This window comes from Leuciscus leuciscus (assembly GCF_965113295.1).
Source record: "Leuciscus leuciscus genome assembly, contig: HAP1_SCAFFOLD_381, whole genome shotgun sequence".
NCBI lineage: Eukaryota > Metazoa > Chordata > Actinopteri > Cypriniformes > Leuciscidae > Leuciscus > Leuciscus leuciscus.
Window position 1 is genome coordinate 1 of NW_028118358.1, and position 25,352 is coordinate 25,352.

Below are 25,352 nucleotides of genomic sequence, written 5' to 3' on the forward strand. Positions count from 1 at the left end.
CAGAGGAGGAGCTGATGATGTTTAAAGGAAGAGCTGTAACTATATATAATGAAGAGGAAGACTGACAGAAACACAAAATGTCTGATAAGTGTGATCTGTGTCTGCTGGGACTGATCATTCTCTCTTCACTTCTCACAGGTAAAGAAATCTGTATTTTCTCTAAAGGCATTTAGTGGAATTAGTCTGGAAAGAGTTCATTTGAACATGCTCAGTTTATTCTTGCACACATTCACGTTGTGATCTCAGAGTTGTGTATTGATACACACAGATCATACTGTATTATTCCTGATACTGGACATAGTGTCACTCAAACATCTGATGATGAAGAATTATCTTCATATTAAGAGTGTAAGGGTGGATTTCCTGCAGAGGTTCAAGCTGCAAGACTGCCGAATGACTAAAGAAAAGTTGTCAGCAAGATGGTAGAAAACTGTACATTTCTTGTCTATTCCACCCACTGCTACTTATACCAACGATGGAAATAAGCGCAGTTACAATAGATTAATATGTGGGAGAGCGTTGCTATAGAGAGTGACGATATTGTATTGCAATATGTAGCACTTCAAAGTCAATACCAAATCAAAACTGTTTAGCACATTATTTGTAATTGAAAAAGGTTTAATGACAAAATATGGTTATAGTTATACTTAAAATAGTTACAAAATAGATGTATGAGATGATGATAACTTATACCATTAATCTTAGCCAGCATGTAAATGTTTCCTGAGAGAGAGAGAGAGAGAGAGAGAGAGAGAGAGAGAGAGAGAGAGAGAGAGAGAGAGAGAGAGAGAGAGAAAGAGGAAGTAAAGAAAGAGAGCCAGAGCATAAAAAAAAGACAGAGCAACAGTTACAATCTTTTTTTATCCTTTCCTGACCATGTGACTTTAACCCAACTGTGAGACGTTTAAACTGACCAATCAGATAATTACAACTTCCCCCACTGTACTAAAGGTGTGACAATTCATCGACCCCAAAATACACACATTTTGGCCTACAGGCCTTGATCACTATCTGTGTCTTTGGGAACTCCAAATGGTCCTTGTGGTGGAAAGAGGGGGTAGAAAAACAGTCAAGATTATTTCAGTTCTACAAGAGTGTGTCAGTGATTTGAACAGCTCTCTGATAAAGACTAATAGTTTATTCTGGAGAGTGTGTTGTTTGCATTAAGTGAGGAAAAAGGGTAACACTTTATAATAAGGGAATATGAATATGTACTAATACCTGGATTAATACTTAATTCAACATGAACTACTGATAATTGAAAGCATTAACTAATCATGAACCACTGAAGAGTTATCCTGAACTACGATGGAGTCATTATGGATTCACGCATGAATAGCGGCAGCCTTAACTACATGTTAGTACATGATTGATAGTTAATGCATTCATTAACATTTATGGATAAACCAAATCAAACTGCCTCTTTAAGAAGGAATAAGAAGTACCCTGACGGCACCTCTGTTCTCTGACTTCTGGAAAAGTCACACAACAACTTAACTGAGCTGAATACTTGTTGTGTTAGAACATCATGTGCATTTGATATTAAGTTTAAAATAAATCATAAGCTGAATTTGGTAAGTAGTTAACAGTTAATTAATTATGATTGGGCCCTCTCACCCAGTCAACACGTTGATCTCACAGTGATCTCTCCATATGATCATCAATGTCACAGTGAGCTAAAAGTGTAACATCACAGCGCACTCACTGAGATCATACTATGATCACAATATGAGCTCATCCCAGATAGAAATGTTATTAGACATGGACTACAAAATCGCTTAGACGTCAAATTTTTGTTGAAAATGAAAACTGGGTTGACGTCTAAATATTTGTTTGATGTCAGGCTCCAACTTCATTAAACAACTCCACAAACAGCATTACCAGCTTCACTTATTACTAAACAGGGCCCGGTTCCCCAAAACGTTCTTATCGCTAAGTAGTTCTTAACCTATTCCTTAACCTCTCTCTTAACGTTATGGCACGATTCCCGACACGTTCGTACGCTAAGTATATCTTCTGTAAGTCACACTTTCGTAAGGTTGGTCTGGACCACTCTTAGCTTTACCTTATCACTGTTGCAGGTCTATACGAATATAATTCTGAAGGTTTAATACACCCAGACAGTGTTCCATTAGGCTAATTCAAGTGTTTTCATGCAAAGAATAAAGGCGCTTTTAAAGGCCAATGAAAGCATAGGCTACTGTCAGTTAAGTTCTATTCGGACGCTAATATTGTTTCTCATGGGCTCGTACGGTATTTTAAACATTTACAGGGGTAAGTCGGTGATTTTAGTGCCGTCCGAATCCATAATATCAGTGTTTTTTCTCACCCAACCTGCGTAAAAATCCCTGGCCAAATTAGTACCTAATGTTTTTTGACTCCTGTCTCGATTGCTCCTGTCTGCCTCGCTGCCTGCTGTGAGTGTGTTTGCTTCGGTGCTGTAAGCTCCGTCTTAGCCTCGTATTTCCTTGTTTTGAACCATCATTTACTACAATTTCTAGTTGTTTATACTACTACTAAATACAGCTTACCCAACATCTCAGATTAACCTGACATCGCTAGCTTCCGTTACTACTAGCACAACACGCTAGTAATTGGCTAGCCTGTTAACGCGCCACCCGTGCGCTCAGCTATTTTTATTTATTTATTTTCTCTCGCGCGCTCGCGCCATTGAGTTCATAAAAGCTCAGGTGAGTAAGAAACACTCAACAAACACGGTGAGTAATGTCTTGTCCTGTTATTATCATGCGTCGCGTCTGAATGCGTTGTTGTTTTTGGAGCTCTATCGATTTGATTTATAATTCTTGATTTTTCTCTTTAAACTCGCTTACAACGAACATTTTCTACTTTTCCTCACTGAGAAGCACTACTGCTCAAACCTCATAGTTACAACGCGGACTGTTGAGCAGACGCGTCTCAAGCCTATTAGTGATCCAACGCTGGATACTCTTAAAGGTACGTCCGTGGATCACGGCTGAACGCGTCTTCTCCACACTCACTTACAAACAAACTTCTTTTTTTTCGCCTATCGTGCGTCTACTCTACACCCCTACCACTAAAAAAAAATTTTTATAAAAAAATTAAATAAAATAAACGGATTATATCCAAGACTTCAGTCATAAATTAGTATTAATATTGATAGCATCACTGGTAGCTTCGTTGCTAACTCACTGTCCATCTGTTAAAATGGCGAATATATCAGATGTAAGTAGTCTACCTTTTGGTGCAGGTGAGGACACATTTGAGCTGCACGCACTGCAGTCTGAGCTGGAAGCTGTTGAGAAACAGATCCACAACCTTTTATTGAGACAGGCCGAGCTGAGAGACCGGTGTTTGGCTCTTGAAACATCACGTGCCGATGCACACAAATCAGTGTTTAACGTTACTAACCCGCTGACTCCGACCGCGTCTACTCCGTGCGTTCCTCAGCATCGGTCATCGGCGATTCCATCGTTCGGCACGTACACGCTACGTTAGGTAAAAGTAAGGTGCACAGTCACTGCTTTCCTGGTGCTCGTGTTTCTGAAATCGCTGCTTGCGTTCCCGAGATCCTGAACGGTGACGAGCGCGTCGGAACTGTGGTCCTGCACGCGGGAGTGAATGACATCAGGCTGCGCCAGACGGAGATTCTGAAGAAAGACTTCAGGAATCTGATCGATACGGTACGCAGCACATCGCCTGAAACAACGATCATTGTGTCAGGACCGCTTCCCATGTACCGATTAGGGCATGAAAAGTTCAGCAGATTATTTGCGCTAAATGAATGGTTAATGTCATGGTGCAATGAGCAGAAACTGCTCTTTGTAAATAATTGGAATCTGTTTTGGGAGCGGCCTAGGCTTTTCCGTGCTGATGGCTTACACCCAAGCAGATTCGGAGCGGATCTTCTGTCAGATAACATCTCCAAAATGTTAAATACCCTTTGACTAGTAACCAAAAGTCCAAATCATAGTCTCTGCTGCACCAATTCAACTGATATAAATACTAGTGTAGAACATTGCATAGAAACCGTGTCTATTCCTCGTTTAGTGAGATCAAATAATAAATCTACTGCAGGATCTAGGAAAAATCTTATTGTTATTAAAACAGAAAATGTTGCTATTAGTAAACAAAAACTATTTCTAAAGCTAGGTCTTCTAAACATTAGATCACTCACACCTAAGGCAGTTATTGTAAATGAAATAGTCACAGATAATAGCTTCGATGTACTTTGCCTTACTGAAACCTGGCTTAAACCAAATTATTATTTCGGTATTAATGAGTCTACTCCTCCTGGATACTGTTATAAGCATGAGCCCTGTCTGATTGGTCGTGGCGGAGGTGTTGCAACCATTTATAGAGATATTCTAAATGTTACTCAGAAAACGGGTTATACGTTATAAAAAGGCCCTAAAAGCGGCCAGGGCTGAGCACCTCCGCAAACTAATAGAAAACAACCAAAACAATCCAAGGTTTTTATTTAACACCGTGGCTAGACTAACAAATAAACAGACGTCACCCGAACAAAATATCCCATTACAGTTCAGTAGTAATGATTTCATGAACTTCTTCACTGAGAAAATAGAAAGCATCAGAACCACAATTGTAAACGTTCAATCTTTAATTGCGCCTTATAATTCAGCTTCAATTATCACCCCGCAAGAACAATTACAGTGCTTTACAACTATAGAACAAAAAGAGTTAAATAAACTTATCACTTCATCTAAAACAACAACATGTTTATTAGATCCTATACCAACTAAACTACTGAAAGAAGTGTTACCTGTAGTGGAAGAGCCTCTCCTCAATATTATTAACTCATCTTTATCTTTAGGTCATGTTCCAAGAACATTTAAACTGGCAGTTATAAAACCTCTCATTAAGAAACCACAATTAGATCATAATAATCTAGCAAATTATAGACCCATTTCAAATCTTCCATTTATGTCTAAAATATTAGAAAAAGTGGTGTCCGCTCAAATGGGCTCTTTCTTGCAACAAAATTATATCTATGAAAAGTTTCAGTCTGGATTCAGACCGCATCATAGCACTGAAACTGCGCTCGTTAAAATCACAAATGATTTACTTTTAGCTTCTGACCAAGGCTGTATCTCAATACTAGTTTTACTTGATCTTAGTGCTGCGTTCGATACTATAGATCACACATTACTCTTAGATCGACTACAAAATTATACTGGTGTTCAAGGACAAGCACTAAGCTGGTTCAAATCATATCTATCTGACCGCTACCATTTTGTCTATTTAAATGGAGAAAAAATCGATCATAACTCCAGTAAACTATGGAGTGCCGCAGGGATCTGTGTTAGGCCCTCTGTTATTTTCAATATATATGATGCCACTTGGAAATATTATAAGGAAACATGGAATTAGTTTCCATTGTTATGCTGATGACACTCAAATATATATTTCATCACGGCCGAATGAAAACGCTAAATTTTCCAAATTGACAGAGTGTGTTAAAGATATAAAAGATTGGATGACGCGTAATTTTCTTTTATTAAATCCAGACAAGACAGAGGTAATACTTATCGGTTCAAAAAACCGCCCACAAAACCTCGCACAATGCAACTTTAACATCATAGGATGTCCTGTTACTTTATCCTCTACAGTAAAAGACCTGGGTGTTATACTCGATTGCAACCTGTCTTTTGAAAATCATATTTCATATGTTACAAAAACAGCCTTTTTCCACCTTAGAAACATTGCTAAGCTACGTAATATGCTATCAGTTTCTGATGCAGAAAAGTTAGTTCATGCATTCATGACCTCGAGACTGGATTACTGTAATGCTTTATTAGCTGGTTATCCTGCATCCTCAATAAACAAGCTACAGTTAGTCCAAAATGCCGCCGCTAGAGTTCTTACGAGATCAAGAAAATATGATCATATAACACCGATTTTATCATCACTGCATTGGTTACCTATAAAGCTCCGTATTAATTATAAGATATTGCTACTGACTTATAAAGCCCTAAACGGCTTAGCTCCAGTCTATTTAACGGATCTTCTATCGCCCTATAATCCATCGCGCTCTTTAAGATCACTAAATTCAAGGCTTTTGGTCATACCTAGGATATCCAGAACCACCAAAGGAGGGAGAGCATTTTCACATTTGGCTCCAAAACTCTGGAATAGTCTTCCTGATACTGTTCGTTGCTCAGACTCGCTCTCCCAGTTTAAAACTAGATTAAAGTCACATCTCTTCAGCCAGGCATTCATATAATCCTACAGTTCAAACTACAATCCGGCCTCTAGCTCATAAATGCCAGAGGAGAACTGGCCCCCGACTGAGCCTGGGTTCTCCCAAGGTTTTTTTTTTCTCCATTAGGTCACCTGATGGAGTTTTAGGACACCATTAGGTCACTTGATGGAGTTTTTCGGTTCCTTGTCACTGTTGCCTTTGGCTTGCTCAGTTGGGGATATTTTGGGGATATTTAATTTAATTTTATCAATCAATAAATTCCTCTTGAAACAAACTTTGTTGTATTATTTTAATTTAATACTGTGAAGCTGCTTTGATACAATCTGTATTGTGAAAAGCGCTATACAAATAAACTTGACTTGACTTGACTTGACAAACAGGTCATGTGGTGATTTAATTGCCGTATGAATCCACATCTGAGTTTCCAAGAAGAGATTCAAAATCCACTGTTTAAATCCTTTTTGATCACTGCCGAGCACCGAGATGTAGGCCTACACTTTTATTACTGAAATGCTGGAAAGTATTTCCAAGAACAATATTTCATCGCAGCTCCACCTGAAGAAGAAAGCACGTACAAATTCGAAATGGTTATTATGGCAGCAATATATGATACAATTTAAAAATATGTAGGCTAGGCTATTATAAGCTATTATAGTTTGGATTATTTTTTATAATATCCCATGAGTCCTAATAAATGCAATTTCAACTATTTCTGAAGTGCTTCTTTTATAAAGAACACCGCTTTCTCACATAAACAGCCCCTGCACGAGAGAATAATTGATTCTCGAGCCATCGATATCAACCAATTCAGCAGCATCGCCACGGACAGCACCGGGTAACGTCGCACGTAAGAAGGTATATCTTAAGCACCTTCCTAAGGTATGGTTCGGGGAATACACTTAGGAACATAAACAACTTTGGTAAGATATATTACCAACCGGGGGGGTGGTGGTGGCGCAATGGATAAGACACATGCCTTTGGTGTGAGAGACCCGGGTTCGAATCCACTGTGAGACACCAATGTGTCCCTGAGCAAGACACTTAACCCCTAGTTGCTCCAGAGGCGTGCGACCTCTGACATATATAGCAATTGTAAGTCGCTTTGTATAAAAGCGTCAGCTAAATGAATAAATGTAAATGTAAAATGTAAATATCTTTCGAGTCTTCTTAGCGCGCTAAGAGTGAGCGTTATCGGGGAACCGGGCCCTGATTTACTTCTGTCATATATGTACAAAAGTCCTTATTGAGATTAACAGAGGTTTAGATGTTGATGATTTATTAATAATAATAGTTTGGTTTGATGTCATCATTATGGTGATCAGTGTTTGCTTTAGTTGGTCAGTTTGACTCTTGATGTTTTAATGTTAGTTTTTCTCTGGCTGCTGGAACTGTGTGTTATGGTCAAATTTTGATTAAAAAAGAAAATTGGGTTGATGTGTTAGGCCGGCTACACACTGGCTTCGTGACACGCACGTCTCAGGTGCGGAAGTGCTGAAGAAAACGCATGCATGCTAGAAATAGAACCGACACCTATTTTTCACGTGATACAAAAATAAATAAATAAATACTTATCGATTTTCAAATATTGAAATATTCTGTAGCCTATTTTGCCGTCAAAACTGCAGACATTGTCTTTGCTGTATCGTCACCTAGCAGCAGCAGCGCCGCGTCAGACACGTTTCTGGTGTGCAAAGACATAGAAAACGCCACGCTCACGCAACAGAAACGCCACGTGTGTAGCCAGTGTGTCGCCGGCCTAAACATTTGATGTCAGGCTCCAACTTCATTAAACAACTCCACAAACAGCATTACCAGCTTCACTTATTACTAACCAAATTTACTTTATTTCTATCATATGTGTGGAAAAGTTCTTATTGAGATGAACAGAATTAACAGGTTTAGATGTTGATGATTTATTAATAATAATAGTTGATAATAATGGTTTGATGTCATCATTATGGTGATCAGTGTTTGCTTTAGTTGGTCAGTTTGACTCTTGATGTTTTAATGTTAGTTTTTCTCTGGCTGCTGGAACTGTGTGTTATGGCAAGAACAGTAAGAGGAAATGTGATCAGATGATGTCATCTTCTTGATGATGACGATAATGATATAATCATCATGTTGTGTTCTGATCTGTGATGCTTGTGTCTCTTGTGCATGGATACGTCCAGAAAACATTTTCGTGGAGTTGTGAAATGTTGAGCTTTTAGGGTTTGGAGCTGTTATCCGTCCGATTGGCAGGAGTGTATAGTGGGTGTGGCCAAACTATTGCATATCACTATCACATGCATTCAAAACTTTTCATCAAGCAAAGGTTTTAGCCAGGAATGGGTAAACTGCAGTGTTTATCTCCAACCCTGATAAACTCTCCTGCCTGTAGCTTTCTAGTAATCCTGGAGACATTGATTAGCTGTGTTTGATGAGGGTCCCAGATAGCAAGCAACCATCCAAACAATGTTAAATCAATGTTAATGTGTCAATGTTAACTGCATTGAATCAACATCACTTTTGCACCCGCAATTAATGTGTGAACTCGTGAATAAAGTCTATAGTCTAAATATAAAGTCTAAATATAACTGAATTTAGTCTGACGGCAACGCTATAGCCTACCTAATGCAGCGACCCATGTGGCGTTTCCTGATGGATCGAGGTCGTTCCTTAAGGCGAGACACTACAGGTGAATAGGGTAAAAATTTAAAATAATAGATATCACCATGAAACTTCCTCAGTTCATTACTTACACAAGTTCATACAAAAAATGTTTAACAAGTTTTTGAAGTTTTTATGTTTAATTATGCAAATTAGGTATTATCTCATTAAATATGTGCAATTTTACATATTTTTTCAGTAGATATATCTGAAAATATGATAAAGCCAGACACAAAATAATTTTTTCATTTTGATTACACACAAGATGACAAAAGATGTTCAGAGGGATTTCAGGATATATGCTTTCATTACCTAGGAAATCAAAATATACTGTCCATAGCCTTAAAATATCGATTTTTCGATTTTTTTTTTTATTAAAATGTCACATAAATCAGGCCAGGAATGATTTATTAACAAATCCCTCTGAACAGATCTTCAGAATACTGCTAAGTGTATAACTGGAAAGTTTGGTGTACATAGGTGCTACATAGGCTGAGATGTTTCTACTGGAGAATGACAAAAAAACGCAAAAAAATTATTTTGAGAAAACGGCAGTTAAAGATTTAAATAGCTCTAAATGAGATTTCGTCGTTAGCTTTAAATCCCCCTTTGGACATTCACGATTGGTTACTGATAGAAAGGAAATGCCCATATTTGGTATACATAGCGTTGTGCATGAGAATCAGAGCTTTACAACGATCCCGGACATGACAGACTTCAGTGAACAGACGGAGCTCGGCATGTCGCGATGGAATACTAACTTCCTGGTAAATTCGGGAGAAACTTACTGCCGCAAGTAAACAAAATGTAATAAAATAAACATTGTAATGTATATTTTCAGCGTTTTCTTTATAGCAGCTTGAAATAATACATATTGAAGGAGTAAACTCGGAATGAAAAATGAAAAATCGATGTTTTTGCCTGCCGTGTCTCGCCTTAACTTCCTTTTCTACGTGCAATTAACTCAAGCTCTAAGCGCGTGCGAGTATGCGCCTATAGCAGGGGTCCTCAACTCTGGACCGCGAGATCCACTGGACTGGCTCACACAGACTGGTTTATCATCACACATATTATCTTTAATATTTTAATAAAAAACCTCTTTAAATAGATTTGTCAGTTTATGACATTTTGATACATGTCTTGTACAGTTTGTTGTCAGAATCAGAAAGAGCTTTATTGATTTATTGACAGGTATGTTTGCACATACAAGGAATTTGTTTTGGTGACAGAAGCTTCCACTGTACAAACAGAATAACAGTGGCAGGACACAGATAATAAAAATAATAAAAAATATAATTAGTAAAATACACAATATAAAAATAAAAAATATATAAAAAAAATTTGATAATAGATGGTATGTAAAGGTATGTGTGAACAAATGCAAGCACATGTAAATAAGAAGCCTGGTGTATTAAATAAATAAATGTTTAAATTGTGTTTAAATATTGCACATGTTTATTGCTAAGTGCAGGCATTAACTGTTCATGAGGTGGATTGCCTGAGGGAAGAAACTGTTCCTGTGCCTGGCCGTTCTGGTGCTCAGAGCTCTGTAGAGCCGACCAGACCACAACAGTTCAAAGAGGAAGTGGCGCTGGTCTACTCTTTTGCTACACACTTTTTCTTCACAAAAGGAGCACATATTTTTAAGGGCGTAGTATAAGTAGGCGAATTGGAACGCAGCATAAGTCTCATACATCACGGAAATTTGTTAATGGTAGGGAAAGAGTTAATTCCAAACATTAGACCCCTGGGTGTGAGGGGTCCAGGGTGATTCTGCCAGCTCTTTACTCACTCTGGATGAGGACAGTTCTTGGAGAGTGGGGAAGGGTGTACCAGTGATTCTCTCAGCAGACTATCCACTGTAGTCTTCTGAGATCTGATAGCTGAGCTGAACCAGACAGTTCTAGAAGTGCAGAGGATTCAGTGACTGCAGAGTATACTTGTATCAGCAGCTCCTGTGACAGGTTGAACTTCTTCAGGTGGGCCTTTTTGACAGTGGAGTCAATGTGATTGTCCCACTTCAGGTCCTGAGAGATGGTAGTGTAAGTTTGCGCTCGATCGACCCAAAACTTGCATCCGACCAGCGTGGAAGGTCTTTACGTGTTACTGTCCTTTTCTCGAGGCAAAGTATTTTTTGATTAAATGCAATACACTTGAATATGTATTCTCTCGTTATTTCATCTGACTCCATAAATGAAAAGGTTTTAATGATATCTGTGCATCATTAAATGTGAGCGAATGTTTGACTATTCCTTTTAACTCTTAAATGAAAATAATGTCAAAGTCGGTTAGAATAATCAAATGTAACAATTTATTATGTCAGGTAAATGTATCATGGCAATTTCATAATCAGTTCAAAGATAATCGATACAAAACATCAAATGCTTTGAAATAGAGAGAAGAGATGCAACCCAACATTAAGATATACATGGGCTAATCTGAGGTACAGAAAGGCCCCGAACCCTTTGCTACATTTCATTATATAGACAGACCTCTTTCACATGGAAACATGTACTAACAAAAGAAATGGGGGTAGGAGACCATTTGCCAAACCACCTTCCTTTGTGTGTCAGTTATCCCTAAACTCTTAAAAACCTTATTACCTTTTGTTTTACTTATTTTGAAATGAGACATTTGTACCAGTCACAATGAGACATTTCAAATGATACTAAATATATATAATAATAACTCGATGATAATCATTCACATTAAACTATAAATTTTCTTGGGTGAATTCAGGTGATCTGAGCATGAGAGAGAGGGGCTGAGAAAAGGGGGAAAGAGATGTAGATTAGGATGACTCGGAGGTGAGACTTTTGTCTCGATAGTGCACGAGGGCTAGTTCAAATGTTAATTTCCAGAGAGGTCTTTTGTCTATTATTTAAATAGTACATTGGGTTTGATTTGTCATTTAATGAGATCTAATATATGTTGTCAGTGCAGAGAATTTTAACCTGAATAAATACATAGATCCGAATATTTTAAATGTGTACTTTAATGGTCCAGTGGTAGAACTTTTGCCAAGCGTGTCAGAGGTTACGGGTTCTAATCCCCATTCGTATATTTTTTTAATATTTTTTTTTTTTATCAAAACCATGTTCATCAGTGGTTGTATATTAAGCACGGATGCGTTTGTGTGCATTTTGTTTTGTGATTTTACCAGAACGAATAGAGAGTCTCCGCAACAGCATTAAGCGATAGATTGAAGCGCGGGTCCGTGTGAAGACAAGAGACAAGAGAACACACTGTATCCGCTCCACTGATATCAGCGGCAACAAGCACTTTGATCACTTGATTTCAAAAACAACACATTTTAGCGCTAGATCGCCTCTTATTCAACAGACGAACTAAATGAATGCTCTTCTAGTTAACTGGAGATGTTTTATTTATTTGTATTGTTACATACAAATTTTACAAAGTGGTGGGGACAAAATGGACCCTGGCAAAAAGTGGTGGGGACATATCCCACCCGTCCCACCCGCAAATTACGCCTATGCCTCCACCGAAGACCATTTCTGACCCAGGAAAAAACCTTGGTATTGTAGTTTTGAGATTGTTGTTTTGTAAAGTTTTTACATGGTATTTTAGCATGCTCTCTAAATTCATGACTTTTATCACACACAAAAAGAAATCAATTGCTGATTTCACTTCTCCCATCTCAGCCTACAATATGTAGACAATACTTTTATTAGTTTAATTTGTACATGTCAATTTGTACATTTGTACTAATTTGTACATGTCAAGACTGCTAGGTTTTCGGTCATTTGAGAGTTTGTTGCTAGTCCACATCAGGGAATGCACATAGCAAACAGTTGCCATTCCATTATTTGTGTTATTGTGCTTTTACCCTAGTTTGTAGGGTATAGAGATGTCTGTGAACAGTCATGGTACAGTATGTGTTGTGAATAAATGTTAAAATGTAATACAACAAGTGTATTTGATGTCACATAACATGACTGACTGTAGCAACTTACCTTGTATTTTTAATACCTTGTATTTACCACACATGTTTTTAAATGTGCATGTCACCATTAAAGCCTTGTCTTGCATGTGTACTATATCTTCGGATTATGACTAGTACGCAAGTAATATCACAGATTTATCATGGACAAACAACTTTTCTAGCAGGAACACTATAGAATGTTGGGGTATCAGACAGTACTGCAGGGGGCGCAATGCAGCAGAGCCAGCAGAAAGACTGTTGATGTCGAGGCCATGAGGCCTAGCATCCTTTGAAGGTTCTGAGAGGGCAGCGGGCCCCTACTCTGAACGAAGTCAAAAGCCGTTGAACAGTCTGAGCGCGCTCGGGTGTCAGACAATCCTTCAGCCAAAGTCTATTATTGAACCCAGGAAGAGATTCTCTGACTGGGGAGCAGTGAGCTCTTGGCTACGTTGATCCTAGGCATCCCAAATGGCTGAGGAGCACAGATCTGAGAGAGTTTAATTCCGCCTCTGACTGGGCCAGAATGAGCCAGTCATCGAGGTAGTTGAGGATGTGCATTCCCTTCTGTCTCAGGGGAAAAACACTGCACCCATGCACTTCTTAAACATGCGTGGTGCCAGAGACAGTCCAATGGTAGGACTGTATACTGGTATGCAACCCATTCGAAATGCAAACCTCAAGAACGGTTTGTGAAGGGGGGCAATCTGGATATGAAAGTATGCATCTTTCAGATCCACTGAGAAAAAACAAGCCCCTGGGCATACTAGCATGAGGATTCATTTCAAAGTTAGCATCTTGAACAGCCATTTCGTGAGGGCATGGTTCAGATGTCTGAGGTCTGGGATTGGCCTGATGCCGCCATCCTTCTTGGGAACGAGGAAGTAATGGCCATAGAAGCCTGACAGCATTTTCGCCAGTAAGCTCAGTTCTTCAGTGCGGAGGACGTGAGCCACGTTGCTCTTCACTGAAGCATTGACTATGTCCACGAAGCGGGGTGGTCTGTGAGTGAATTGGAGCGAGTAACCTCATGTCATCATGTCCAGAACCCATTTCACACCGGGGATAGCTTTCCAAGCCTCGGCCCCGCTAGGTCGACAACTCGCCATGCTAGGTTGGGGACTGGTGTTCATAGGAGTAGTGTTTGGCTGGGCGGAGGCGCGGCTTACGGCTTTGCTTCGGGGCCTGGGTCGCTGCTGAGCTGCAGAATGCGAGCGTAGAGAGACGAGACTTGCGCTTTGCCATGAATGTTCATCCTTGATGAATGGGCTTGCGTGGGCACAGCCCTGGCAAGTGACACGCACATTGGCGCGGGGCTGTAAAACAACCACTGGCTAAAGATGCTCTTTAGAGAGTGATATGCTCAATAATTGTCCCTGATAGCCACAGGGGAGAGACATCTTTTTCAGTTGCAGACCCTTAAGCACTGTGCTTTCTCCAGCAGGAGAGTGAGACACGCGGCTGTGGCACGCATAGACACACTCAGAGGCGCTACAGAGATAGAGACTATAAATTAGTTTATGTCGAAACATAACCAACATCCCCTGATCACCTTTTCTCTTGTCTGGTTGTTACAGCCCAGTTATGCTTAAAACAGAGAAGTCTTTCCTTTGAGTTTTCAGCGTACAGACGACACCGTTGTCAAAAAGATCCCCATTCACACGTATTCTGCTGCCAGGCCATCAGATGGCGATGAAACACTATAGGCTGAACACGTAATACGCATGTGCATGACCTCATCGTCTTCAGAGATTCACATTTTGATTGTTTACGAGGAGACCGTTTTCAAAAACGTGCACTTTGAAACCCGTTTTCAAACTTTTGCATTATCAGGCCCCAAAACACCACTGTTGTGTAAATTAACGTATAAAGTGTAACGTTGAAAACGGTGTTGTGTAAACAGCCCCTAAGAGTTAAAATAACAGTGAAGCAGTGTTAAAGTTATAATTAAGATATAATTAAATTATAATTAATTATTCAGTGATTAATTGAGTGATAATTGACAATTATTGAAGACACCTGATGTTAACAAGCAGAATCACTGATTGCCACAGTTGGGCTTTTGACCCTTGACTTTTTAATGCACCCTTATTTTAACACTTTTGAGTGTGGTATAAAATAAATTCCCAGGAGAGTTAATTTAACAGTGGAGTTTTTGCTGTGTTTATATAAATGAAGTGTGATCTTGACGCATCTGTCAGTGCAACACTTCTTGAGGTTGTGAATTTGTGGTTTCACAAGCACAAACTTAGTAGCTTAATAAAAGCTTCATGGTACACACACAGCAACACAATGTGTTAGTGATGTGATGGGGAAAAAAAAGTGTCAATGAAAAAAAGCCACATAAAAAATACCCTGAGGACACTGTATTGGGTCACTTAAAAACAACTATATTTCATTATGCTGGAATTGTTTTCTCTGACAAATAATCATAAGCTACAATAGCTGGGTTTCCATCCAAACATAAAGTTTAGAAATGTTGCGTTTCCATCACTTGTTTCTGATGCGATACTTCAAAATATGCATAAAAACAGGGTGATGGAAACATAGCTAATGAGAGGATAAATATATGTTTGTATTGATTTGTGTGGAACTGTTCATTCAAAGCACTTTGTTCAGTGTCAAACATAATACTTCTTTAAGGATTTGGTTGGTTTCTGGACGCCACTGTACAGTTCAGCTCACTTTCTGATCCAGAGCTTTTCAAAGTCAACACAGTTTTACACCAGAGATCTTTCTGATCGCTTCTTCAGCTGTGTCATAGAGTCAGGACTAAACACAGATGAGATCAGAGGAAGTTACCAACCAGAGGAGGAGCTGATGATGTTTAAAGGAAGAGCTGTAACTATATATAATGAAGAGAAAGACTGACAGAAACACAAAATGTCTGATAAGTGTGATCTGTGTCTGCTGGGACTGATCATTCTCTCTTCACTTCTCACAGGTAAAGAAATCTGTATTTTCTCTAAAGACATTTAGTGGAATTAGTCTGGAAAGAGTTCATTTGAACATGCTCAGTTTATTCTTGCACACATTCACGTTGTGATCTCAGAGTTGTGTATCGATACACACAGATCATACTGTATTATTCCTGATACTGGACATAGTGTCACTCAAACATCTGATGATGAAGAATGATCTGTCTCGTTGAAGGCGTTTAAATCTTATTGTGCACAGTTTTTGATTTTATAATAAATACTCCATATTGTCTGATTAAAACACTGGTGTTAGTGATGAGCAAATTAAGCTTTGGTGAAGCACTGAACCACTTAGAAGAATTGTTTTGAAAATGGGTTCATTACTCATAGCTTTAGTAACAGCGCCTGGTGAAGAGCCAAGGCTGCATCTAAATGATCCCGGCTAGATAGTGGACAGGAGGCTTTAAGACAGCCTTTAAGATTTAGTCCCTGGGTGAAATCAGACCGTCACATTATGATCAACAAGTAGCCAGCACACTTGATCACATTTTCTCTTGCTATAATAAACACTTATAGCAGCCAGAGAAAAACTAACATCAAATAGTCAAGGCCAAAGAGCCCAACTAAAGCAAACACTGATCACCATAACGGTGACCAAACCAAACTATTACGTTCAAACAAACTTCGACATCTAAACCTCTTTTAAGAGGTTCAGTTCTGTGTCTGCTGGGAAGCTTCCCCCTAAAACTTTATAAGAATGTTAGGGGATAATGTTCTATCAGTGTTAGGACTAAACATGTTTAAAATGTTTTAGAGAGTGTTATCCTTCCTTTAGGAGAACATTCTGGTAACAAAAATAAAATGATCTACAGAAATCATTACAAGAACATAACAAAATTGATAGAACAACATCATTTCTATCTGGGATGAGCTCACCCATATGACAAAAACCTGCATGCTTCATATACAGCAACCATATATCTTCCTTACTTAAATCAGCCAGAATTACCTTCTGTGTTTCATGAAAGGCCAATACATGTCCTATACAAAATCAGACCGATTATGGCCCATTTCATACTAAATAGCACACATACAAGATTTTTGCAATATATATATATATATATATATATGAATACTGTAAAAAGTCTTATGAGTTCTACATGACAAAAGTATGCAAATGTGTATGGTATTAGTAGAAAATAACTGATATTCATATACAAGTCATTTAAAGTTCTTATATTGAATCATATGCTAGTCAAATTAAAGTCATATAGAATTTATACACATTTTGTGTCATTTGTTTATGCGTTTCATACAGATTTCATGTTTTGATGACCAACATCTGATTCACTTATATGCAGTTGGCAAATTTTTTTATTGTACAGTGCAGAAGCCGGTTCGAGGATTACTGTCAGAATATCACTGACCTTTATGAGGACTGTGAGGATTTTCCTACAGGATTTGAAAGAGCAGTTGAAAAGCAATGACATTGTAAGACTGTATTTACATTAATTGTGAACTGTCTGGGCCTGTTGTTTGTGAACAAATCATATTATTGCAAATTAACAAAGTTGAGTCAAATATGTTTCTAGAACAGTGATTAAACTGTTGAAAATTGGCTGGAATGTGTTTTTGTATATGTGACATGAACTCTGGTGGTGATGCACTCTAAAAACTTTTAATATGATTTACTAAATTTTTTTGGGTGAAACATTTTTACACTTATAATATTGATAAATATTGTAAGCAGTGAAATCAATTACATACAAGTCAAGTCAAGTCAAGTTTATTTGTATAGCGCTTTTCACAATACAGATTGTATCAAAGCAGCTTCACAGTATTAAATTTAAATAATACAACAAAGTTTGTTTCAAGAGGAATTTATTGATTGATAAAATTAAATTAAATATCCCCAAAATATCCCCAACTGAGCAAGCCAAAGGCAACAGTGGCAAGGAACCGAAAAACTTCATCAAGTGACCTAATGGTGTCCTAAAACTCCATCAGGTGACCTAATGGAGAAAAAAAACCTTGGGAGAACCCAGGCTCAGTCGGGGGCCAGTTCTCCTCTGGCATTTATGAGCTAGAGGCCGGATTGTAGTTTGAACTGTGGGATTATATGAATGCCTGGCTGAAGAGATGCGACTTTAATCTAGTTTTAAACTGGGAGAGCGAGTCTGAGCAACGAACAGTATCAGGAAGACTATTCCAGAGTTTTGGAGCCAAATGTGAAAATGCTCTCCCTCCTTTGGTGGTTCTGAATATCCTAGGTATGACCAAAAGCCTTGAATTTAGTGATCTTAAAGAGCGCGATGGATTATAGGGCGATAGAAGATCCGTTAAATAGACTGGAGCTAAGCCGTTTAGGGCTTTATAAGTCAGTAGCAATACCTTGTAATTAATACGGAACTTTATAGGTAACCAATGCAGTGATGATAAAATCGGTGTTATATGATCATATTTTCTTGATCTCGTAAGAACTCTAGCGGCGGCATTTTGGACTAACTGTAGCTTGTTTATTGAGGATGCAGGACAACCAGCTAATAAGGCATTACAGTAATCCAGTCTCGAGGTCATGAATGCATGAACTAACTTTTCTGCATCAGAAACTGATAGCATATTACGTAGCTTAGCAATGTTTCTCAGGTGGAAAAAGGCTGTTTTTGTAACATATGAAATATGATTTTCAAAAGACAGGTTGCAATCGAGTATAACACCCAGGTCTTTTACTGTAGAGGATAAAGTAACAGGACATCCTATGATGTTAAATTTGTATTGTGCGAGGTTTTGTGGGCGGTTTTTTTAACCGATAAGTATTACCTCTGTCTTGTCTGGATTTAATAAAAGAAAATTACGCGTCATCCAATCCTTTATATCTTTAACACACTCTGTTAATTTGGAAAATTTTGCGTTTTCATCCGGCCCTGATGAAATATATATTTGAGTGTCATCAGCATAACAATGGAAACTAATTCCATGTTTCCTTATAATATTTCCAAGTGGCATCATATATATTGAAAATAACAGAGGGCCTAATACAGATCCCTGCGGCACTCCATAGTTTACTGGAGTTATGATCGATTTTTCTCCATTTAAATAGACAAAATGGTAGCGGTCAGATAGGTATGATTTGAACCAGCTTAGTGCTTGTCCTTGAACACCAGTATAATTTTGTAGTCGATCTAAGAGTATTGTGTGATCTATAGTATCGAACGCAGCACTAAGATCAAGTAAAACTAGTATTGAGATACAGCCTTGGTCAGAAGCTAAAAGTAAATCATTTGTGATTTTAACGAGCGCAGTTTCAGTGCTATGATGCGGTCTGAATCCAGACTGAAACTTTTCATAGATATCATTTTGTTGCAAGAAAGAGCCCAGTTGAGCGGACACCACTTTTTCTAATATTTTAGACATAAATGGAAGATTTGAAATGGGTCTATAATTTGCTAGATTATAATGATCTAATTGTGGTTTCTTAATGAGAGGTTTTATAACTGCCAGTTTAAATGTTCTTGGAACATGACCTAGAGATAAAGACGAGTTAATAATATTGAGGAGAGGCTCTTCCACTACAGGTAACACTTCTTTCAGTAGTTTAGTTGGTATAGGATCTAATAAACATGTTGTTGTTTTAGATGAAGTGATAAGTTTATTTAACTCTTTTTGTTCTATAGTTGTAAAGCACTGTAATTGTTCTTGCGGGGTGATAATTGAAGCTGAATTATAAGGCGCGATTGAAGATTGAACGTTTACAATTGTGGTTCTGATGCTTTCTATTTTCTCAGTGAAGAAGTTCATGAAATCATTACTACTGAACTGTAACGGGATATTTTGTTCGGGTGACGTCTGTTTATTTGTTAGTTTAGCCACGGTGTTAAATAAAAACCTTGGATTATTTTGGTTGTTTTCTATTAGTTTGCGGAGGTGCTCAGCCCTGGCCGCTTTTAGGGCCTTTTTATAACGTGACATACTGTCTTTCCACGCGATTCTAAAGACCTCTAAATTAGTTTGTTTCCATTTACGCTCTAAAATACGGGTTTCTCTCTTTAAAACATGCGTAGTATTGTTATACCATGGTGCTTTATTTTTCTCTCTGACCTTTTTTAATTTAATAGGTGCAACCACATCCAATGTTCTAGAGAGAATGGTGCTCATAGTGCTAGTTAGTTCTTCTAGTTCATCTGTTTGTTTGGGTTCAGGTAGCAGCTGAGACAAATTAGATAAGCAATTTGAGAAATGATCTATGGTGGATGGAAGGATTGTTCTGCCTGGTCGATAACGCGGCGCTGCATGACATATTACAGCAGTACGTAATATGCAAGTTACCATGTAGTGATCAGTGACTTCATCACTTTGTGGAATGATATCTATATCGGTTGAATCGGTTCCATGTGATATAATTAAATCGAGTGTATGATTAAGACGATGTGTTGGTCCGATGACGTTTTGCTTGACCCCAAATGAATTTAATGAATCTGTAAACGCAGCTCCTAACGCATCATTTGGATTATCTACGTGTATGTTAAAATCTCCAACAATTAATGCTTTATCGACATTGACTAATAGGTCTGAGAGAAAATCTGCAAACTCTTTTAGGAAATCAGCGTAAGGCCCTGGCGGTCTATATACGGTAGCCAAGGCTAGAGATAATAGTGATGTTTTTCTAACATCTAAGAGCGTAACATTTAGTACAAGTACTTCAAATGAAATAAACTTATAACCCGTTTTCTGAGTAACATTTAGAATATCTCTATAAATGGTTGCAACACCTCCGCCACGACCAATCAGACGGGGCTCATGCTTATAACAGTATCCAGGAGGAGTAGACTCATTAATACCAAAATAATCATTTGGTTTAAGCCAGGTTTCAGTAAGGCAAAGTACATCGAAGCTATTATCTGTGACTATTTCATTTACAATAACTGCCTTAGGTGTGAGTGATCTAATGTTTAGAAGACCTAGCTTTAGAAATAGTTTTTGTTTACTAATAGCAACATTTTCTGTTTTAATAACAATTAGATTTTTCCTAGATCCTGCATTAGATTTATTATTTGATCTCACTAAACGAGGAATAGACACGGTTTCTATGCAATGTTCTACACTAGTATTTATATCAGTTGAATTGGTGCAGCAGAGACTATGATTTGGACTTTTGGTTACTAGTCAAAGGGTATTTAACATTTTGGAGATGTTATCTGACAGAAGAGCCGCTCCGAATCTGCTTGGGTGTAAGCCATCAGCACGGAAAAGCCTAGGACGCTCCCAAAACAGATTCCAATTATTTACAAAGAGCAGTTTCTGCTCATTGCACCATGACATTAACCATTCATTTAGCGCAAATAATCTGCTGAACTTTTCATGCCCTAGTCGGTACGTGGGAAGCGGTCCTGACACAATGATCGTTGTTTCAGGCGATGTGCTGCGTACCGTATCGAATAGATTCCTGAAGTCTTTCTTCAGAATCTCCGTCTGGCGCAGCCTGATGTCGTTCACTCCCGCGTGCAGGACCACAGTTCCGACGCGCTCGTCACCGTTCAGGATCTCGGGAACGTGAGCAGCGATTTCAGAAACACGAGCACCAGGAAAGCAGTGACTTTGCACCTTACTTTTACCAACCGGGAGGGTCGGAGAAAGTCTTGGTCTAAACCTGACTCGCGTCTTCCGCTGCGGAACCACCCAGGCTTCGTGGTGGCGTGTTGGAGCCGGAGTGAACGAGACCATGGCTGATTGCGACCGATGCTGAGGTCGCACATCCATCCAGCATTGGCAGCTTCAATTAATGGGTTCTAACACACACACAGCTCGATTGCTCCTGTCTGCCTCGCTGTGGTGCTGTAAGCTCCGTATTAGCCTCGTATTAGCCTCGTATTTCCTTGTTTTGAACCATCATTTACTACAATTTCTAGTTGTTTATATTACTACTAAATACAGCTTACCCAACATCGCTGGCTTCCGTTACTACTAACACAACACGCTGGTAATTCGCTAGCCTGTTAGCGCCACCCGTGCGCTCAGCTATTTTTATTTATTTATTTTCTCTCGCGCGCTCGCGCCTTTGAGTTCATAAAAGCTCAGGTGAGTAAGAATCACTCAACAAACACGGTGAGTAATGTCTTGTCCTGTTATTATCATGCGTCGCGTCTGAATGCGTTGTTGTTTTTGGAGCTCTATCGATTTGATTTATAATTCTTGATTTTTCTCTTTAAACTCGCTTACAACGAAGATTTTCTACTTTTCCTCACTGAGAAGCACTACTGCTCAAACCTCATAGTTACAACGCGGACTGTTGAGCAGACGCGTCTCAAGCCTATTAGTGATCCAACGCTGCATACTCTTAAAGGTTACGTCCGTGGATCACGGCTGAACGCGTCTTCTCCACACTCATTTATAAACAAACATTTTTTATTTATTTTTTCGCCTATCGTGCGTCTACTCTACACCCCTACCACTAAAAAAAACAAACAAAAAAAAACTCATAGTTACAACGCGGACTGTTGAGCAGACGCGTCTCAAGCCTATTAGTGATCCAACGCTGCATACTCTTAAAGGTTACGTCCGTGGATCACGGCTGAACGCGTCTTCTCCACACTCACTTACAAACAAACAAACTTATAATATAAATTAGTATTAATATTGATAGCATCACTGGTAGCTTCGTTGCTAACTCACTGTCCATCTGTTAAAATGGCGAACATATCAGATGTAAGTAGTCTACCGCTTGGTGCAGGTGAGGACACATTTGAGCTGCACGCACTGCAGTCTGAGCTGGAAGCTGTTGAGAAACAGATCCACAACCTTTTATTGAGACAGGCCGAGCTGAGAGACCGGTGTTTGGCTCTTGAAACATCACGTGCCGATGCACACAAATCAGTGTTTAACGTTACTAACCCGCTGACTCCGACCGCGTCTACTCCGTGCGTTCCTGCGAACGCACGGAGTTAATACACTGTATTAACTGAGTAAATGTAAGTAAAACAAGTAAAACAAATTAAATAGATCTGAGTAACTGCATTTGGTAGATTAACAAATAAAATCGAGTAGAAATAATTGGGGGGGAAACATTTAAAAACAAATATTTATGAGTAATATTAACTGTGTTTATATGCGAGTAATATTAACTTTTTTATTTCCTCTAAACCTTTGTAAAAATATTCCATACAACCACCAGTATAACTACATGACATTGGCCTTTATTGTCGATGAGTAGCCTACAGAAATACAGCATATTTTATACTATTTTTAACACGTATACAATATTGCCTACATTTAAACTCATGTAACAAACATTTTCGAAGTAAAAATGAAACATTTAGGCCTAAACAACCAGTGTAATCAACGGGTCTGTTATCCAGTATCCACCGGATCAGCGCGTGTTCCCATCCCGGAGATGGACTCGCCTCTGCGGGGGAACTTATAACTTTACACCGCCAGTGGCGGTTCTACATTGAATTACACCCTGGGGGAGACGTCTCCCCCTTCGAGACCCCCTTTGTTTTAAGCAAAAACTCAATTTTTATTTATTTCCCCTGAAAACAAGACTTAATATCTTATGTCATTTTACTACTTTAGTAAAATAACGTTATGCATCTTTATTTAAGAAATGTTTGATATTTGGACTGGAAACAAGACAAAAATACTAAGTAAGAAAAGCATTTTTTGCAGTGTAATAACTGAAATTGTAACAGTTTTGTTGCAAAGCACAATATTATGGTGAAATTAGATCTCGTGTTTGACTTAAAACCGAATTATTGTTAAGCATAGCAAGAATCATAGCAAAAAGGCTAACAAATAAGAGTTATACCCACCAATTAATATTGCCCCTTCATTCATGACATGGATACCGTAATCATACAGAGAAAACATAGTTGCATACCTTTATCTTTCGCTCGTTTCTAAATTGGGCACCTGATGGCTTTGACCTTTCTTGTCCATCTCTTATTTGGCACTCGACATCGACAATAATCCCCTGATCCCCCCCACACCAACTGTCACTCACGACGAGTCACGACCAGAAGTCAAGACTAAACCAATTCACCTTGGTGGTGGTGACCAAGTAATCGTTTTGTATTACCTATTTTTATTAGCCATTCAGACAATTCAGAAAAACAAAAATGTGCAGGAAATATAGAGGCCCGTATTTATAATATTATGAATGAAATGTGCGTTATTTGGAAGAAAGTCGAGGTGTGACTGACTTAGATAACTATATGGATCCCCCTTTGTCCGTTCCATTTGGGAGAGACCCAGAGGTGAACTTTCATTCGCGCCCGCGCCTCGGCGCCCCCTCCCCTTTCCCCTTCTCAAACAAACAGCTTCTGTGCACGGCATCTTCTCAGCAAGCAGGGGCGCCTGCAGCTGCAGGGGGCGCAAATTTGCCAATTCCCCACACAGTGAAATGATAGATAATATAAAACCGCTTCGCGGCGCAGATATTTTTTTATTTATTTTTTTCTGCTCGTGCCGGCGGCGCCGCCCCGGGCGATTGCCCGGTTCGCCCGTGCCAAAAAACCGCTACTGTACACCGCCGTCCTGCGTCACTCACAGCCGAAAGATGCTGCGACGCGACTGACTCCATCACCTGCCAATAAACAAACAGTGCACAGTTCTGAGGACATTTTATCATCCAAATTAGTTATATTCATTATCTTTAGGAATATAGTCGTGTGTTTTTATGCAAGGCGTTACAATCACGCGAAAAGACAGGCGCGAGTCGACACTCGTTTAAAGCTGCCGTCGGTAAGTCTGGCAGATTGGGTCGATTAGCCAAAATTTTGAATGTTTACAACTCTCATGCCCCTCCCCACTACCAGCGAGCACCCTCCCATCGAGGTCGTGCTCGTCAGTGCGTCACTGTGCGTGTGTACCTGATTTTCTGTGAACGCGTCCGTCTCTTCAGCATCTATCAACACCATTGACTCGGAGGTAGGCAGCCCTGGCTAATCTATCCATAGATAGCAATAACAGAGGAATTGGAAGCTTGTTAGTAGATTTTCTCTCCGCCATCACGCTTCATGCAATCTCCAGGCGAACTTCAGGCGTGGCGTGTGCATGTGATATTATCGTGCGCGAGTGAGGGGGGATCTGTGGCGTGTGCACGACCTGTGATTGACAGTCAGATCTCACACCCCCCTGCGCTGATTGGACCTGATGAAGCGGGAGCGCTGGATTTTTGCAAAACAAATAACACGCTCCAGGTGGAGTTAGAAGCTCGGGTTTTTTTCTAAAACCACCTTATTTATGTTGTTCTGTCGGATTATAGTGTCGATTACACTGAATATGATAAAAAAAATGTTGCCGACGGCAGCTTTAACTCGTTTAAAGGGACATTGTGTAGGATTTTCTCCCATCTAGCAGTGAAATTGTATTTTGCATTCAAATGAATAGTACTCTCCAGCGCCTCGCTTTTTCAAATGCGTGTTGCATCTACGGTAGCCGTTATGTACCAAAAAGCTATGACAGGATGTCTTATAATAGCACTATAATAGCAGTTTTCCTTCGGGTGAACTGGTTTGTTATTTCAAACAAACTGCAACTTGACACAACGAACAAACGAACGTTACAGTTTTGAACAAACAAAACTTACAACCTTGTTTTTAGGGCCTTCTCAACTTTACTCAATAGCTGCTATTCATCAAAGAGCCTG

General features: G+C 39.1%; 1 protein-coding gene and 1 long non-coding RNA gene across 2 annotated transcripts in view; both read left to right on the top strand.

The window, feature by feature from the left end:
- The first annotated feature begins 19 nt into the window (after positions 1–19).
- Positions 20–25,352, top strand: part of LOC309491597 (uncharacterized protein) — a 38,224-nt gene continuing 12,891 nt past the window's right edge. The window contains exons 1-2 of the mRNA XM_082190662.1: positions 20–138; positions 15,545–15,735. Of these exons, the coding sequence (XP_082046788.1) occupies positions 15,675–15,735 (61 nt within the window). The 5' untranslated portion in view covers positions 20–138; positions 15,545–15,674. The remainder of the gene's footprint in view (positions 139–15,544; positions 15,736–25,352) is intronic.
- LOC309491599 lies at positions 15,922–16,989 on the top strand. Its single transcript, XR_014203208.1, has 2 exons — positions 15,922–16,846; positions 16,906–16,989. It is a non-coding gene; the product is annotated as an uncharacterized lncRNA (long non-coding RNA).